At 33.4% G+C, this 17,966-nt stretch overlaps 4 protein-coding genes and 1 long non-coding RNA gene across 7 annotated transcripts; 3 read left to right on the top strand and 2 right to left on the bottom strand.

Annotated features, from left to right (window-relative positions):
* The first annotated feature begins 123 nt into the window (after nt 1-123).
* On the top strand, nt 124-7,868 carry Grd (GABA-gated ion channel). The gene is made up of 8 exons (XM_070656166.1): nt 124-330; nt 531-720; nt 804-1,027; nt 2,927-3,009; nt 3,152-3,292; nt 3,931-4,083; nt 4,166-4,425; nt 4,493-7,868. The coding sequence occupies exons 1-8, from the start codon at nt 224-226 to the stop codon at nt 4,877-4,879; spliced, it is 1,545 nt and encodes a 514-aa protein (XP_070512267.1). The 5' UTR covers nt 124-223; the 3' UTR covers nt 4,880-7,868.
* LOC139102336 (uncharacterized) lies at nt 3,150-14,213 on the bottom strand. Its single transcript, XR_011545684.1, has 2 exons — nt 14,122-14,213; nt 3,150-3,304 (listed from the first exon to the last, which is right to left on the bottom strand). It is a non-coding gene; the product is annotated as an uncharacterized lncRNA (long non-coding RNA).
* LOC139101835 (peritrophin-48-like) lies at nt 8,463-10,305 on the top strand. Its single transcript, XM_070655282.1, has 2 exons — nt 8,463-8,594; nt 8,943-10,305. The coding sequence occupies exons 1-2, from the start codon at nt 8,588-8,590 to the stop codon at nt 10,181-10,183; spliced, it is 1,248 nt and encodes a 415-aa protein (XP_070511383.1). The 5' UTR covers nt 8,463-8,587; the 3' UTR covers nt 10,184-10,305.
* On the bottom strand, nt 11,359-13,150 carry LOC139102331 (protein obstructor-E-like). Its single transcript, XM_070656169.1, has 2 exons — nt 13,044-13,150; nt 11,359-12,471 (listed from the first exon to the last, which is right to left on the bottom strand). Exons 1-2 carry the CDS (start codon nt 13,048-13,050, stop codon nt 11,654-11,656), a joined length of 825 nt encoding a protein of 274 aa, XP_070512270.1. The 5' UTR covers nt 13,051-13,150; the 3' UTR covers nt 11,359-11,653.
* On the top strand, nt 14,024-17,958 carry Su(var)2-10 (E3 SUMO-protein ligase Su(var)2-10). 3 transcript variants are annotated; one of them, XM_070656160.1, is made up of 9 exons: nt 14,024-14,455; nt 15,273-15,442; nt 15,661-15,762; nt 15,919-16,063; nt 16,218-16,517; nt 16,589-16,690; nt 16,874-17,114; nt 17,225-17,650; nt 17,727-17,958. In XM_070656160.1, the coding sequence occupies exons 1-9, from the start codon at nt 14,432-14,434 to the stop codon at nt 17,936-17,938; spliced, it is 1,722 nt and encodes a 573-aa protein (XP_070512261.1). In that variant the 5' UTR covers nt 14,024-14,431; the 3' UTR covers nt 17,939-17,958. The 3 variants fall into 3 exon arrangements, with proteins under 3 accessions (XP_070512261.1, XP_070512262.1, XP_070512263.1); XM_070656161.1 differs by lacking the exon at nt 14,024-14,455 and adding an exon at nt 14,967-15,142; XM_070656162.1 differs by lacking the exon at nt 14,024-14,455 and having other exon boundaries at nt 15,332-15,442; nt 15,562-15,762.
* Nucleotides 17,959-17,966: the final 8 nt, after the last annotated feature.

Consider the following 17,966-nt stretch of genomic DNA (forward strand, 5'->3'; position numbering starts at 1 on the left):
AAAACAAACGTCTTTTTAAATAAAATTTAAATCACTTTGATTAATTTAATTATAAGCATAAATGCAAATGATAAACTCTAAATTTTATTCGGAAGCTTGCAAAATTTTTTTTTTATTTGTAACAATGACGCAGAATTACGTTCTTTATTCTTATTAATATACGTTACGATAACTTTAGCTGTAAAGATGAAACATTGAATCGTTCTATTGTTAAATTAAATTGATGAACAAATTCTTATACGAAGGAAGCAAGAATACGACTTATGAAGCTACCATCACGAGGACAGCAGTTCTGGTCGTCTTTGCCAAGCTCATTACGTCGACCTTTTTGTAAGTTCAATCTACAAGAACCTCCGCGTTACTTTTATCTCATGAGCCGAAATAAATCCACGTAAATATTCATTTATTATCTTCCAAATGTAATTAATTTGGAAAAGAACGTCTTTCGTCTTATATACAATCAGCGAAAGTAAAACTCATCTTAATAGGCAGCAATTTACTCGACTGATGAAATTACGACGTTTGTTTAGAGAGGTCAACGCGGATGCAAGGGTTTCCATTAAGACCCAGAGCAACAATCACAGCAATATTAGCGATCTATTAGATAATCTACTTCGGGGTTACGACAATAGCGTTAGACCAGACTTTGGCGGGCCCCCAGCCACCGTCGAGGTCGATATTATGGTCCGCAGCATGGGTCCTATCTCTGAAGTGGATATGGTCAGTCATATTTTCTATAATATTTAATTTACGACGTACTATTAATTAAAAAAAAAACTTTTTTTCTTATAATTCTTTCACAGACGTACTCCATGGATTGTTACTTTCGACAGTCGTGGGTCGATAGACGTTTAGCGTTTCAAGGAAGTAATATGAAGACACTCGCTCTGAGCATTTCTATGTTGGCACGGATCTGGAAGCCCGATACTTACTTCTACAATGGCAAGCATAGTTACTTGCATACGATCACTAGCCCGAATAAATTCGTCAGACTTTATCAAAATGGCAGCGTGCTTTACAGCTCCAGGTAAACTTTAATCGAGCATCGTGATATTTATAATAATTATAACTTTATAGAAAATTGGCTTCCTCTCTCCTCTAATCGTCAATCGCTCGTAAAAAAAATTACGACTGAATTATGTCGGTTGTAGACACAAAGTTTTTATATGAGAATTAAATTATATAACTTTAAAAGAGGAGTAGTAATTGAAAGATTGCAAATCATATTTTTTTTTTTTTTGAATTAAGTTAATTCAATATTTTCATTTATTTCTATTTGTTTAAATCTATCTGTAACGCACAATCTAATATTTTAACGGCAATAAATAATGATTGGGGATATAAGATAGAAGCAAGTATAATGTCGATGCTCGCTCGACACCAAATCTCTGCAAATCTTTTCTCGGAGACGTGACATACACAAGGTCTGAGGTATCTCGAACTCAAGGGTTAATTCTGCTGTACACAATAGAACCTATCTAAAAGACTAGGTCAAGAGAAAGGGAACAAATTAATAATAAAGAGATGGTCGTATCACTTCAGTACTTCTTTTGTGTTCGATTTATACTGACAACAAAAAACGAAGTGGCTTTAATAATGTCTAACTTAAATCGAGAAAGTGAAAAATTTTTAAGTATCCCTTTCTCTCTTTGCGTTATTTAAAAACCGATATTTTTATTTCATCAAAATAAATATTTTATAATAACCAAAAAATAATTAATTAAATTTTCTGAACAACAGTCACAAATATTTTAATAATTACATCAATCGTAAGAGTATCAGTTACCGTAATTACATAAAACTTAATAAAACTTTTCAAGTAAAAGAAAAAAAAAAAAGGAGAAGAAGAAATTTGATATAACTGCAGCCTTAAAAGACGAAGTCTCATATATATTTTTCTCTAACCAACTAGATCCAATACCTAATTAAACTCGAAAATATCGTGATCACGTTCGCGGTGTGTTATTTACTCGATACTTTATTAACTACTGCCTTTTATTTCTGATTGCCAAAGTCTACCTAAACCAACAAAAATAAATCAAACTTGCTGATTTTGACATTTTTACAATTCAATAATATAATGTACAAAAAAAAAATAAAATAAAATAGTAATAAACTGTGATTTCTTCACGTAAAATTATCGATATTATTAAAATATGTACACAGTTGTTCATCCTTTTGCAAATTTTTCCTAAGTTTCACCAAATACAATATAATCGTATAAAACAACTTTTATAATTCTTGTTTGAATAGCGAGAAACTTTTCAAGAGTGACTTTTACTTTTATTTTTCCTTTGACTTGGACAACGTCTTTTCGGAATCAAGTTTTCGGATTAGCTTTTGTCGTCCGAATGTTTATCCGAAAAATTGTTAGCACTCATATTTTTCAGAGCATTCATGCGATAAGCGCACAATGAAATTTCTCGCAACACTATTAATTCTTTATGACCAGTTTATGCTTAAATAAAAATTTGCACAAAAACTTTAGCTGATCTATTATTATCTATATATTTCAGTCATATATTTATTGTGCTATATTAAAAATATAAATATAATCGTTTCATTTTTCCTCCAAAGTCTTCTTACAAAAAAAAAAAAAAAAACGAAGCGTTTTCGCGAAGTTAATTTCTGTCTATTCTTTAGTTTCATTCTGTTTGATTCTATTTCATCACGCCTCCTCGGTTATAATTATTATTCATAAGGCAAGGAAAAACTTGTCATTACAATGGAATAAAAGTTTCGGTTCTCTTTATCTACGTTGTCGAAAAAATCAGTAAAAAAAAAAAAAAAAAAAAAAAAATGAAAAGAAGAGAAAAGAAGAGCGAAAGCAAAAGTAAATGGCGCGCGCTCCATAATGTCACGTCTTACATAAAATTTGTATTATATTTGATTATTTATAATTCGTAAAAAACTTCTGTTATTGCAGACTTACGATTAAAGCGGGATGTCCGATGAATCTCGAAGATTTTCCAATGGACACCCAGAGATGTCCATTGCAATTCGGCAGTTGTAAGTTTAGATTCATTTACCTCGCAACTTTCCGTAAAGTTCTTTCCCCTTTTCCCTTCTGCTCTTTACTTAATTTTTCGTTACCTCGTATTTGAGACACACTATTGAATTTTTTAGTAACGTGTAATTAATTTACTTACAGTTGGCTACACGACACGCGATGTAATCTACAAGTGGAACAGTGCAAGACAGGTCGCAATAGCAGAAGACATGAAGCTGTCACAGTTTGATCTGGTCGCTAGTCCCACCGCAAATCATTCAACTGCGCCAGGTTTCTCACAGGGTAGGTGAAACTCTGCAAACAAAATTATTTAACTTGTCAATTATATTTCTCTTAGCTCGTTATAAAAAAAAATTCTATTTTAACAAATTTTAATGTAAAAAAAAAAAAGAAAATCTGCAATCAAGAAATTTCAATAAAACTCAAACCATTAATAATCACATATTATCTCGTAAGATAGACAAATAAACGAAAGTACCTTAATGAGAAAAGATCGAAAATTGGGAGCTCGACAGAAAATTCGGTCAAGGGAAAAATAATCCGTAGACCTCATCATTATCATTAATATCGAGAGCACGGAGAGACGAAGTAAAGAACGAGTAGCGTCGGAAGTCGGCGCATAGAAAGTGACGACTAATTGCAGCCTTCTTCTCTAAAAGACGATTATTACCTCTCTTTCTCCCTTAAGTTTTCATTGCCCGCCTGTACAGACGAGCAGCCGGGAAATTAAATGTTACATAAATTTCTCTGGAAATTTTAATTAAATTTTTATCAATTAGTAAACAACAAATAGTTGCCGTTTAAGTTGATTGTGCGTTTACTGTACAAGTACGAAATGAAGCTATCAGCCAGGAAAGATCCTCCTAATGATTTTAATACACCTTTTATATTGTGCTTTATATTAAATATGAATATTTCAGCGGAATACTCGATGCTCTTGGTGTACTTCCACTTGCAAAGGCATATGGGTAACTTCTTAATACAAGTTTACGGCCCTTGCGTTCTGCTAGTCGTCTTATCATGGGTTTCATTTTGGTTAAACAGAGAAGCTACTGCCGATCGAGTATCGTTAGGTGAGATTTACAATTTATAAAATTTACAATTGCATAATTTGATTGTCAAGTAATATATATATATATATATATTTTTTTCCAGGTATAACTACTGTGTTAACAATGACATTCTTAGGACTCGAGGCGAGAACCGATTTGCCTAAAGTTTCCTATCCAACCGCTCTGGATTTCTTCGTTTTTCTGTCATTCGCGTTTATCTTCGCTACTATAATACAATTTGCAGTGGTGCATTATTTCACCAAATACGGATCGGGCGAATGTTACTTCAGCTCCGACCTAAGCGACACCGAGAGCTCAAACGATGAAGAAGACGTAACCAGAAGGATAATAAAAAATCAAACGGTAAATAGTCCCTTCGAAAAGAAATTAATTAACGCCTCGGCTAATTCGCGAAAAATATTGATTTTAGACTCGTCGAAAGAGCTCAGCGAGTTCCGCACGGGGACGCGGGAACTTCGCAATAAACGGCGACAGCGTGATCGAAGTAATACCATTGTCGGCGATTTCATTGCCCGACAGAGATCCAGCGATATCGGAACACTGGCAAATATCTTGTGTTACCTGCAGCCCGCCGCCGAGGCAAATGCCGCCGCCGCCACCACCGTCCAGAAGAGCAACGTCGTCCGCGTCTCAAAGACGACGTCGACGAGCACCTAGATTCAACTCGGTCTCGAAGATCGACCGTATCAGTCGCGTGATGTTCCCTTTGTTCTTTCTGACTATCAATCTCTTCTACTGGTATGCGTATCTCTCGCGCAGCGAACGGATTCACTATTATAATTCCAACAATGCGTGATAACAAATTCCGGCGTGTAATCCTCACGTAAAACACTACGATACAACCTTCGTCTTGAACCATAATATATTTTATCGAGGAGATTAAAATTTAAAAGTGTAAGAGGTGGAAGTTTGTCGACAATATGAATAAAAAAATACCGGAAGTAATTTTATTTTAACAAGAGAGAGTGTTACGCGGTCCACGAATTCTGGACAGCTTTTCATCTGAAACCGTTCCGTATATTCCGAACGACGATTGTTCGTCGCACTTGAAACTTGGATAATTTCGAGTATTCCAGCATCCTTTATACTTTTTTTTTTATTATATAAATATAATAGAATATATTCTTATAACTGAGCCGAATGGAAATATGGTCACGGACTCTTGCGGCATTTTGATCAAATTAATATCTAAAATTATTTGGGACAAGGTGTGTCGCAACGTCTGCTCACCGAAACTGATAAGAAACTGATACTATAGAGACATCTCGTGAAAAAACACGAAATTTCATACAAGTATGTTTTCCTTTTTTTAAATTTACACTAGACCAAATTCAGCTGTAAAAAAGATACCTGGCGCAACACGCTAGATAATTTTTTTTTTAATTTTAAAATATGTAAATTAGTTAGTAGTGCAAATTATTACAATTACGATTTATAATGAGCATTATTCTACGTCATCTGGAATCGTCATTTTCTCAGTTGTTACCATTTTTCAAAATTTAAATTAATTAATTAATTATTTTAATATTTTATTATAATTAATATGAATATTCTTTTATATTTTGCTGATATGACACATAAAAATTCACAATTTATTCTCAAACTATAATTTTTGATATCGAGTATTATATATTGGACAATAAAAAATATCGTTATTAAAATTACTTGATAAGATGCGTTTGCGAACATCTCGATTTACTTTAGATATAATTTTGTGTAGAAAAAATATATGCTATTTAATAAAACCTTGAGATAAACTTTGACATCTAGAAAACTATGTTAAAGTTTTTTATATTACAGATAATTTTTCTTATCGTTATCGAGAGGTTTTTCGGTATCTTAGTCGGTAGATTAGTCATCGAGATATAATAAATTACGTGACTCATAGTCATGATCCGTTTTAAGTGGATTTATAACACATTTGAAAAAATTATTTAAAATATTATACATATAGGAATAAAAAAATTTTATTATAATATTATTTCAAATAATATTGCTTTTGAAATTTAACGTCTTACTATAGTATATATTAAATTATATAGTTATTTAGTACATTTTTTTTTAATAAATTGATAACTCCCAATTATGAAAAAATAAAAATATTGAAATATGAAGTCATGAAATAAAGTCGAGATATAATTAGTATTAGAAAATATATAGAACTGTAGTACAGTTTATGCTTTATGCCCACATCGTCAAATACAGAACATCCTGCAACACGAAAATCACACTAAACGAGTGACACAACCAGTCACGTATTTTTTTCCTTTTTAATTGGTTTTCACTCGAATTGTACGAAATTTAGAAAGTAAATTAACTCATTATATTTGATCAGAAAACGGAGTCCTTGATTAGTATTAAATATTCGATAGAAATCGGACTTCGTGCCAATAACAAGACTAATGAAATATTGATATCAAGATACAGAAAATGCGCACATCAGCAGTGATTTGTGGATAAGAAACAAAAAATAGATCTCTTACAGTTTTCTGCTTATGAGCTTATATAAGAGATATAAAAGATATAATACTTGAACAACTTAAAAAAAAATTGTGATAATTGTTGCCCCTAATCAAATATAAAAGATGCAATTTGTGAAACAAGAGTTGGAAATTTCTTCTTGTAAAAGAAAGAGGTGGGCTCGTGATAAGTGCATATTCTCTGTATACATATATTTATGTATAAGCAATTCTTGTATTCATAAGTGACAAAGATTTTAGTGATCTATCAACATGAAGTTTTTGACACTTACTTAATTATTTTAATAAGTAAATAAAAATTAACGAGTGTATAATGTAAAGTAAATAACAATGACAAATTTTAATATCTATCTGTTCTCGTTTGTATCCAAAAATTTCACACGGCGTTAAGATGTGTGTTGTGTGTGCACGCGCGCAAGTGCTATTTTAATTTAGAATCAATTAAAAAGAAAAATGTATACAATTAATGTGTAATAATAATTGGAATATTATCTAAGCATATATCTGAGCAATAACAAAATACAATTGTAGTAAAATTTGTTGCTCTAGAATAGAGGGTAATAGTAAATGTTAGTGTCAAACTTCGTAGTAGAAAAATTTTAAAATAAACTACAATATCTTATTTTTCTCAACTAAATAATTATATAACTAATAATTTTTAATTTTTTTTAATTTTGCAAATTGTATCAATGTGAATTACAAATTTCGATATCACGATTTAAACGTACCTACTTTGATAATATTGATCAATTGAGATATCAAGACGAAATTTCAAAGGTCTCGATGATAAAAGATTATGAATTCATTAAACATGATACGATAGATGATCATAATTTCAATAAAAAGTTACACTTTTATGCATTTATAGTTGCTAATAGTTTTATTTTAATTGTTAATTAAGCAAAAATTGTGCAGCGATTTTTTTTTTTCTTTTTATCACTAAATAACAAGAATAAGTATATTAAGGCCGGAAACTAAAAGTTACTTAGACGTATATAAAACTTTAAAAACCCTTAATCTTTTCGGTAGAAATAATGTTTCCTATAAAACTGTATTCGCGTATGTTCTACTATTATTTTTTCGTTTTAGCAAAATTGCGGTACATCAAACGGATTTTATGCCCCGGTCTTTTCGTACTATTAAAGATTAACATGAAAATATTTCTTCGCTATCTAATCAGGAATTACGTTGATAACTTCATTAATCCATTTTATTTCCACACTCAAATTATTTTCTAATCAGTAATATAATTAAGTTATATTTTTGATAAAATAAAATTTACTTTTCCTTGCTATAAGAATTAAATTTCTGTCTTTTTTCTTTTTTTTTTTTTACATCACAATTAGCAAAACTTGTCGTAGTTAATTATATTCACACACAAATTTAACATTGCTCGTATTTTAAATTTGATATAGAACATCTCGTATCTGACAATTCCTTTTAATCTGATAATTAATAATACTCATTTCCGGTTTCGAAGAATAACATTTTTTTTTCAGGATTGTAGTGAACATTATGATCCTTAATTCAAAGTATCGTAAACTCAAGAGCACTTATCAAAAGCCGTAGTAAATTATACGTTTACTTTGAATCATGTTAGTAAATACTTTCGTAATATTTTTTTATTAATTTAATTATTAAGATTTAGTAATTTTGCAAAATTAAAGAGAGAGCGATACAATTGTGTTACATTATTATTACGTTACATATAATAATTTGGTAATAAATTATATGTAAATTAAAATGTTAGTTTCTTCTGATTGTGACATGAGAAATATAATCTCACACATTATGAGAATCTGCAAAAATATGCACATTGCATTTAGGGTTCTTAAAAAAATGTAGACAGCTCTGTTTTTAACAGATACGATAATCTGTCCTTGTGTTTAACGATAACGTGATTATAAAAGCCGAAGCACCTTAATTTAATCAGTCATGAATTCAACTGACTAATTAGTGAGGTGTTAATTTTTTTATATGTAAATCGAAATTTTTCTTTTCTTCGACTACAGATCGAATAGGCAATGAAGGGTGAGTGATACATTTTTTTATAAGATGATATAAGGTGGTAAAGTTATTGAAGAATATATTTACACATTAATATTATATTATATATCATAATAATTACTTTGTACCTGAACAGAGCAAGGAACGATAGTGATAATGTTGAATAATATCAAAGTGGTGTTAAAACGAAGTTTAACAATAATTTTCGAGCTTCTCTGTTACTTTAACATCATTACAATTTCTCGTTTAATTAAAAATTAAAATTCACGTACAAAGTAAACCGCATTTTATTAAATGGTAATTAAATGGAGTAATAATCGATTAAGTTTTTTGTTTTTTTTTTTTAATCGGAATATTTTCTGTTTGATGCAGGGAAATACCTAATCGCCGTCGCCTTCCTGGCATCTTGGACCGTAATTACCGCGAGTCAATTACCATTTTTCTTTGAAGACGAAAACGAATGTCCGGCACCGCCGGATCCTTCTCCGCCAAAATTAATAAGCCACGAGTCGGATTGTGACAAATATTACGAATGCAGAAACGGTCAAAAGGCATTGCGTGTTTGCAGTACTGGCCTATTCTTTAGTAAGAGATGGCGTGGTTGCGTCGATCAAAGATATTCGGATTGTCCGCTTCCAACAACACCGCCAACCACTCCAACTCCAACTTCACCCACGACACCGACACCTAACGTATGTCCGGCACCACCAGATCCTTGCCCGCCAGTATTATTAAGCCACGAATCAAATTGCACCCTGTTTTATGAATGCCAAAACGGTCGAGCGATATTGCGTTTTTGCGCGCCTAATTTATTCTTTAGCTTAAAGTGGCGTGGATGCGTCGATCAAGCGATTTCGGATTGTCCGCCTCCGACTCCGACGCCGACTCCAACGTCGAATCCGAGACCTGATCGTTGCGAAAAAGACGGAGATTTATTGCCGCACGAATGTAATTGTGCAGAATTTTATTTATGCAAAAATGGTGGCAAGGCTCTACAACAATGCCAGCCTGGTCATATTTTCAATCCTTTATCGAGGACCTGCGAGAAAGGTGATCCTAAAACTTGCAAACTGGATGATCCTGATCCAATTTGCGAAGAAGGCGAACTGATACCTCACGAGTGTGATTGCATACATTATTACGAGTGTAAAAACGGTCAAAAAGCCTTGCGTGAATGCCCCGAAGGAGAAAACTTCCACAACGGGACATTGCAATGTGAAAAAGGCTTCAATTGTTCATGGCCGATATGCTCGGAAGGAAATAGGACGAAGCATGGTTGTAATTGCGAAAAGTATTATGAATGCGAGAATAACGATTGGTACTTGAGAAATTGCTCGAATAATACACATTATAACGAAGCTACGCAAACATGCACGAGTCCGATAACTGCTGGGTGCGAAACTCCTGGCTATTGCAAGGATAACTCCAAGAAGTGGCATCACGAGTGCGACTGCAGATTATATTACGAATGCAAAAATAATACAAAGACAATACATGATTGCGCTTGGGGAGAGTACTTTAATAACGTTACTCTAACGTGCGAAATTCTGACAGACGACGCAACCTGTAAAAACGATTGGGACCCATGGAAAATAGATGACTATTATTTTTAAATGAAAAAAAGTTACAAGGTTATTGAAATTGTCTTATTATGTCAAACCTGTGATAATATACGCCAAACGACATCATAATTTGTTACTTGTAACAGAAATAAATTACATATAAAAATGATAAACCCTTTCTTTACTTCTTTTCCTTCTTTTTCTTTCATATATATACATATAATTTAAAACAATGTAAGTAAATCAGATGTGTCGTACATTATTTGAAAATTAATAATTTACTTGCAAAATTATGTCGAAAGTTAATTAAATAACTTTTTTTTTTTTAATGCAAAATAGCGTACGACTTAATTAACCCAGAAAGCAAAATCTAATAAAGCATGTAAGTTATTTCAGTACAAGCTAATTTCAAATTTTATTACGCTCTCGATGATAAAATTGATAATACTTTTTCAAATATTAAATTGAATGTAATACATTAAGACGTTGTATTGCAAGACTGTGCCGGTTACGAAAAAGGCAAAGAAACGATTTTTGAGAATTCTGTCTTAGAATGCATGTCGTAGTGAAAAAGTATTTATGCACAAGTAAGTACAGGAGCTGCGGGGAGCGATTTATACAGTAATCCGAACAATATTGCAGCGATGCTGCAACAGTTTAGTAAAATTGTGCGCTGGAATGTTCAAAATGATACGAAAAATATACGATTACCCAATAACGCCTGCTAAATTCCCAATATCAAAGCGCAAAATATTTCAGATAAATCGATCAGATAAAATGACGCATTGGTAAAATGAGATAGCGGAGATAACGCGGAAAGCAAGGTACAATCGGAGAGATACGGGTCAGATACAATATAAAGCAATTAACGATTGCATACATCTTATAGAAAATAGATAAGCTACGACCGAAATTTATTTATCGATATTCAAAATGTAAAAGTAAGATTGAAACAAAAGTAATTAAAAAAAAAGTAAAATAAAAAGTAACTTGTAATATATTAAATGCAATTAATTTTATACTCTATTTCATCATTAATTATTGCTTATCAAATCTGAAAAATCTGATTCGAATCGTAAGATTATTACTTGAATATCTTCTCTGATTTAATCTGAATATGTCCTACATTTTCGAGAACTTTGTATTTATGTTAAATAAGTATTATTGTACTAATATTAATAAGGATTAATGAATAGAACTGATGGTGGTAAGCAATAACGAATAAATTGTTGTTACGTTGTAACATTATTTATTTCTTTCACTCTCCTTTTTTTTCTCTCTCGCTCTCTCTCTCTCGACGTCTCTTTTTTTTTTCAAACATCGTACTTAATGTATATCTATAATAGGGTGTGGTGAACACTAAAAATCTAATGACAATATGCAGAATATATGTCGTCTGCAAATTTCCGGTTTATGATATAGAATAGAATAATCTCGTTGAGAACTTTTCGTTCAATTATGTTGCGTAACTCGTAGCAACTAACATGTGAAATCATTTTATTAAGTCAAACAATGAAAGAATTAATTGCAGGTTCCAGGAACGCATGTCTTTCCGTTAAAGATCGTTCCTAAATAACATTGACGCAAAGCCCGCTTACCGAATTTACATTCGTAATACATGTTGCAATCGCACTCGTGATACGTAAATTCGCCTTCTTTGCAGAAATCACAATCTGTACCTTCCTGGCAATTTTTGTCGTAAGGATTAAAATGATAGTTAACTGGACAGTAACGCAGAGCTTTCCGACCGTTTATACATTGGTAGAATTGATTACACTCGCATTCGTGCGCCAGGAAATCACCATCTAGACATTCGCCTGGACCTGGAGTTGGAGACGGAGTTGGCGGAGCACAATCCGAATATTCATATTTGACGCAACCGCGCCATTTTTTACTAAAGAACAGCCCCTCCGCACATAAACGCAATGCCTTTCCACCGTTTTTGCATTCGTAATACTTGTCACAATCTGTCTCGTGGTTTAATAATACTGGCGGAGAAGGATCCGGTGGTGCCGGACATACATTAGGTTCCGAAGTCGGAATTGGAGTCGTAGGTGGAGAAGTTGGCGGAGGAGTTGGAGGCGCACAATCCGAAATCAGTTTATTAACGCAGCCGTTCCATCTTTTACTAAAGAATAGATTGGACGCGCATTCACGTACTAACTTTTGCCCGTTTCTGCATTCGTAATACTTGGCACAATCCTTATGTTTTATTAATTTCGGCGGACAAGGGTCCGGTGGGCTCGGACACTCGTCTTCGGCTTCAAAGGTTTTCTCTGCTTCGTCAGCTCTGATTACGGTCCACGATGCCAAAAAGGCGATGGCGATCAAGTATTTTCCTACATCGACCAAAAAATAGCTTAATCAAATTTGAACTATTGATTCATAGTCATTTATTTTAGTACAAACTATTATTATATTTAACAATATGTCGATTACTTGAATGTAAAATTTACTAAATAAATCGAGAAATCATAATGACGTCCAAGTGTCCTCAAAAACTATAATTATGAACTTTATTTAACATTATAATTATATATTCTTTGCCTTGGATACGAAATAATTTTGTTCTAGCGTATCTTTCTTCTACGTTCTTTTTAAATTTATAATTTGAATTAAATTCAAATTAAATTGAATTACCGCTATTACTACACGATAAATAATTTTTTTTTTTTTCTTTTTTTCTTTACCTAAGATTGTAATTATTTTTAAATTAGATTTTGTTTCGAAATTTATTACTTTAATATAAATATAAAATTAATATAAATGCACAATTAGTAACACATATTTAAATTTAATTAATTATACGCATTGTGCAGTATTAGCAGTGGCCAATATATAAAGTGTTGTAAATTATATAAATTTAACACGTATTAATTATTATACATGTTATTTGAAAAAAGTTACTTACCTTTCATCGCTTATGTCCTATTTTATTTGTTCGCAAAGAAAAGAATGTATATATAAATCTATTAACACCTCACTGCTTGGTCAATTACACGATCAAATTAAATCGCGCCCCCTTTTATAGTCACGTTATCGTAAAACACAAGGGTCTGATTATCATATCTGTTAAAAATAGTGCCGTCTTTATTTATCTTGGAGCCCTAAATGCGACAATTTCGCACAGTTTTTACACTACATCGTATAAACCTGCGCTGAATTGAAACGAAGTACGATGGACTTTGAATTCAACCAGCGATTTTCATTCAATATATAATTTAAAAGTGACAAATTATATATCTTAAGAAATATTACAAAAATTTAAAAGTGCTACTCACATTCTCTACTTATTATCGTGCCGGTTGGAAGTCGCAAAATTTTATGTTTTAATTGAATGCTAAATTGAAACGTTACCTGTGATTATTTTCCATGTAGTAGAAAGAGATGGAAATAAACGCGGATTGCACTCGCACATGCGTCCGTGCACATACACGCATAATCGTAAGCGTATTACATAAGTTATAACGTTCACAACTAATCGCCGTATGTAAAAACTAATTCTACATTGGCTGGCATCGAGTTGTCCCAGATTTAACGTGGGGTTCAAAAACAATCCAAGAGTATCCAATAGAAGAGCACGTGTGCTAGGGATTTTATCGGAATCTTTAGAAAATAAACCTATTTCTACTGCCCGCTGCATTGTGTAATTGCCTTTGTGCTTGCCGCTCAACAAAATTAATTTTTAAGCTCGGTTTAAATCGTTAATTGGCTAAAAAATGGTAAAAAATTTTTGTATTACTATTTCTCAGCTAATCGACGGGCTTAATATCTTTACCGCGCGATGCACATAATATTACCCTTGTCGCTAGCTGGAAACTACCCTTTCCCTCCTTACAGAACACGTTTGTGGGGTTAATGTTGGATGCCATTTTGGAAGGTTCGCTTTTCGAACAAGTCAAAATACCAATAGTTATACACTTCGCGTTGCTCGTTTAGAACGTCTCGTCGTTTCTTTCCTCTTTCGCTTAATTAATTTGTTTACTGACCTTTGGGTAATCGGCAACGCAACCAGTATCCTTGCAGACAGAAAATATCGCGTGATTCAAAAGAGAAGCACTCCACCGCAGGAGAAAGAAGAGAAAGAGAGAGAGCGTTTGTGTTGTGTGCATGTGTTTGCAAGAAGCACAAGAGAGTAGAGTGCACGATTGAGTGAGTGCAGCGAGGAGGGATTGGCGGGCGTGAACAGCGAAGCACGGCGGCGGCGGCGGCGGCGGCGGTGTCGCGCGTTTTTCCCGTGTCGCGAATTTCGAAATAATTGTCGGCAAAACGGCTGCGGGTAAAAAGTCGGCCAAGAAGATGGCGGATACCGAGGAGCTCGAGGTGAGTGGGTGCGCGTTGTAAAGGGAGCAGGTGCACGGCGCGCGACGTAAAGCGGTACGTTGTCGCGTCGTGGATATCGGCCGATGTCGCGCGCCGTCGATTTCCGGAAAAACTGACGGGGAGGAAACTCTGACTGACTTACGGTGGGCGATCGTCGGACGATCCTCCGAGTCCTGGCAAAAGGAGCCGTCGTCCCGTTCCACGCGGCGTCCGTTTCGTTTTCCAGCCCGCAACGGCCCTCGGTTGTTCCTCGGCGTTGCATCGCAGCGCCCGTGCCACGCACGCCTCCGTGCCGGTTCGTGGTACGGACTTCGATCTCACTGCCGCGTGGTCCCCCCGTGCGGTCGGCGTTGTCGCACATCTGGTGCCTGTTGACGGTTGTGCGGTGCAGGCCCGTCTGCAGATTCGCTTCGCGACGACAGCCACGATTCGAGATACGCTTGAAATCAGCTGCGAACCGCGCTTCGCAGCAAGTTCATGCATCGATATACCATGGGTAACCTCTCGTGTCATCTCTTCGTCTCTGTTTCATCATGACGTTTTTCCTACGATAGCGTGCCTCCGTGTGTTTACTTTAACCATAGCATCGACATGCCTGTATTAATCTTGCGACGTTAGCGCGCTGGTTATCTTAAATAGTAGCTGTTAAACGTGCATTACAATGTGGTGCTTTAGCGATTTTTTAAAGTAATTGTTTTTTAAAACGTAAAAAAAAAAGAAAAAATGTTAATTCACAATATAATTTTACATTCCAGTGTAATTTATAAAATATTATACTAAAAAAATGCTAAGAGGATATAAAATTTTCTGATTACAGAATATGGTATTAAGTTTTCGAGTGTCTGAGCTTCAGATGCTTCTTGGTTTTGCCGGTAGAAATAAATCCGGCAGAAAGAACGAGTTACAAGCACGTGCATTAGAATTATTACGGTTAAGATCACACCCAGCTATTCGGCTAAAAATACGTGAATTGTACAAAACAATACAGTAAGTAAAAAAAAAAAAAATTAAAAAAAAAAAGAGCTTTATTACAGTAAGATATTTATAAGGAATAATTTTTTAGGATTTTTTTTTATAAGTTGCATGCATGATTGTGGTTGTTCCAGAGTTTCCAAAATTTTCAGCATGCAGTCAGATACAAAAGTGAAAAAGCAAGCTTTATTAACATAATTTATAATCCAAATATGAAAGGAAATCTTTTTCAGGGCAGATCAAATGGCAACACATCAAATGTATGGCCAAACTGGTAGTTCATCTGAGCCACAAATTGACCAAAATATGCACAATAGAAATTATTATTCAACAAGGTATTTATATTATTATTTTTATGGTAAATATATGTAGTATAACACCCCTTAGATTTTTTTTTAAACTTGAAAAATCTGTTCTAAGGTAGAGGCGTTATACTATATATTTATCTAAAAAATGAATGTATCTGAAGATATATATTTATGTTTAACAAGACAAGCAATGAGCCAACAACAACAGCAACAGGCATCAGTTACTGCAGGGAAAGAATTACCTCCAGCACATCAAGCATCTTTACCTCAGGCACCTAGGACCAATCCAGTATATCCATCAACTGGTTATACTAGTGTAGCACCACAGGTAAAGTATATTATTTTTTTAATACAGGAAAAATTAATATTAATAAATACATTTATATTGTATGACTGTATACAAAATTTAATAATTGTTTTTTGCTATTCAAAAATTATAATAGAAATAGAAAATAGAAATAGAAATTTTAAATCTTTTTCAGCGTACTACAAATACAGCTTATAATCCATATCAACAGCCTGTATATCCTAGTAAAGTTTTACCAAATCCGTTACAAATACAATCTACAAGTCAATATCCAGTTCATCCTGATGTTAGGTTGAAAAAACTTCCATTTTTTGATATGTTGGGTGAATTATTGAAACCTTCTAGTTTAATGCCACAAGGATCGATAAGATTGCAAGAAAATACGTTTTTATTTCATTTAACACCACAACAAGCGACAGATATTGCTAGCTCTCGTGACTGTCGAGCTGGCAGTAAAATGGACTATGTTGTACAGGTATGTTGAAATCTCGTGTGAAAATTAATGTATTTATAAATCTCATAATTTATATAAATTGTTATAATTAGGTACAAATGCGATTCTGTTTGCAAGAAACGTCATGCGAACAAGAAGATTATTTTCCTCCAAATATTGCAGTAAAAGTTAATGGGAAATTGTGTCCTTTACCTGTAAGTTAAATCAGTTTTTAAATTTTCTCTTTTATTTTTTACAAACATAAATTTTATTTAACTTAATTATTAAATTAATTGAGTTTAAATGTTTAAATTCTATAAAAGATTTTTGTTTATATATAATTTTGTAAATGTTTGCAAAAGCTAATGAATGTTAGAAATTGTGTAATACTTTTTCAGAATCCTATACCTACTAATAAACCTAGTGTAGAGCCGAAGAGACCGCCACGGCCTATCAATATTAGTCCCTTGGTGAAATTGTCACCTACAGTTGGAAATGAGATTCGCGTTACATGGTCTGCCGATTATGGTAGGCGATACGCAATCGCAGTTTACCTCGTCAGAAAGTTATCTAGTGCGGAATTACTCAATAGACTAAAAAATAGAGGCGTAAGACACTCCGATTACACTAGAGGTTTAAGTAAGTAACCCTTTTTATATATATATATATTTTTTTTAATGTTTTATAAGCAGTAGAATGTTAAACTAATAGCAAAAGAATTTTTATTAAAAATGTGAATTAATTTACAGTTAAGGAGAAATTAAATGAAGATGCAGATAGCGAAATAGCCACTACGTCATTAAGAGTATCGTTAGCATGTCCTTTAGGAAAGATGAGAATGTGCACGCCATGTCGCTCATCAACATGCTCTCATCTGCAATGTTTTGACGCTTCTTTGTTCCTTCAAATGAATGAACGAAAACCTACTTGGAATTGTCCAGTTTGTGACAAAGCGGCACTTTACGATAATCTTGTAATCGATGGATATTTTCAAGAGGTTCTTAACTCAAACAAGTTACTGCCAGATGTGAACGAAATTCAGTTACTACAAGACGGTTCGTGGGAAAATTTAGTATTAAAAAAAGAAAAAGACAAAGATAAAGAAAAAAGCGAAACAACAAAACCTACGACTGATTCACGAGAAAATAAGATTGATGTGGATACAGTAGATTTAGGTAAGAAGAAAATACTTAACAGAATAATTTTTAAAACTAGATTCTTTACTATAATTAATTTTATTTATTTGTTTAGATGAAACCAATCCTACTCCAGCGCCAAAAGAGAAAAAACGTGCAGTTGTTATCGATTTAATATCAGACAGCGAGGACGATGATGACGATAATACGCCAACTCAAAGTACAAAGAAATCGGCTAGTGGCATTCCATCGCCAAAGAAATCACAGGCTAGCTCTATTAGTAGTACAAGTGAATCGCCCGAATTAATGATAATCGATTTAGAATAAAGGATTATTTGACATTAATATATCCCAA

The sequence above is a fragment of the Cardiocondyla obscurior genome, linkage group LG04 (genome assembly GCF_019399895.1).
Source record: "Cardiocondyla obscurior isolate alpha-2009 linkage group LG04, Cobs3.1, whole genome shotgun sequence".
NCBI classification, from domain to species: Eukaryota; Metazoa; Arthropoda; class Insecta; order Hymenoptera; family Formicidae; genus Cardiocondyla; species Cardiocondyla obscurior.

Bases quoted from the DNA above. Each gene is read 5' to 3' on its own strand.
- Grd (XM_070656166.1), top strand. From the start codon at position 224: ATGAACAAATTCTTATACGAAGGAAGCAAGAATACGACTTATGAAGCT. The intron at 721-803 runs GTCAGTCATATT...ATTCTTTCACAG, and splicing joins CTATCTCTGAAGTGGATATG to ACGTACTCCATGGATTGTTA. The intron at 3,293-3,930 runs GTAGGTGAAACT...TGAATATTTCAG, and splicing joins TGCGCCAGGTTTCTCACAGG to CGGAATACTCGATGCTCTTG.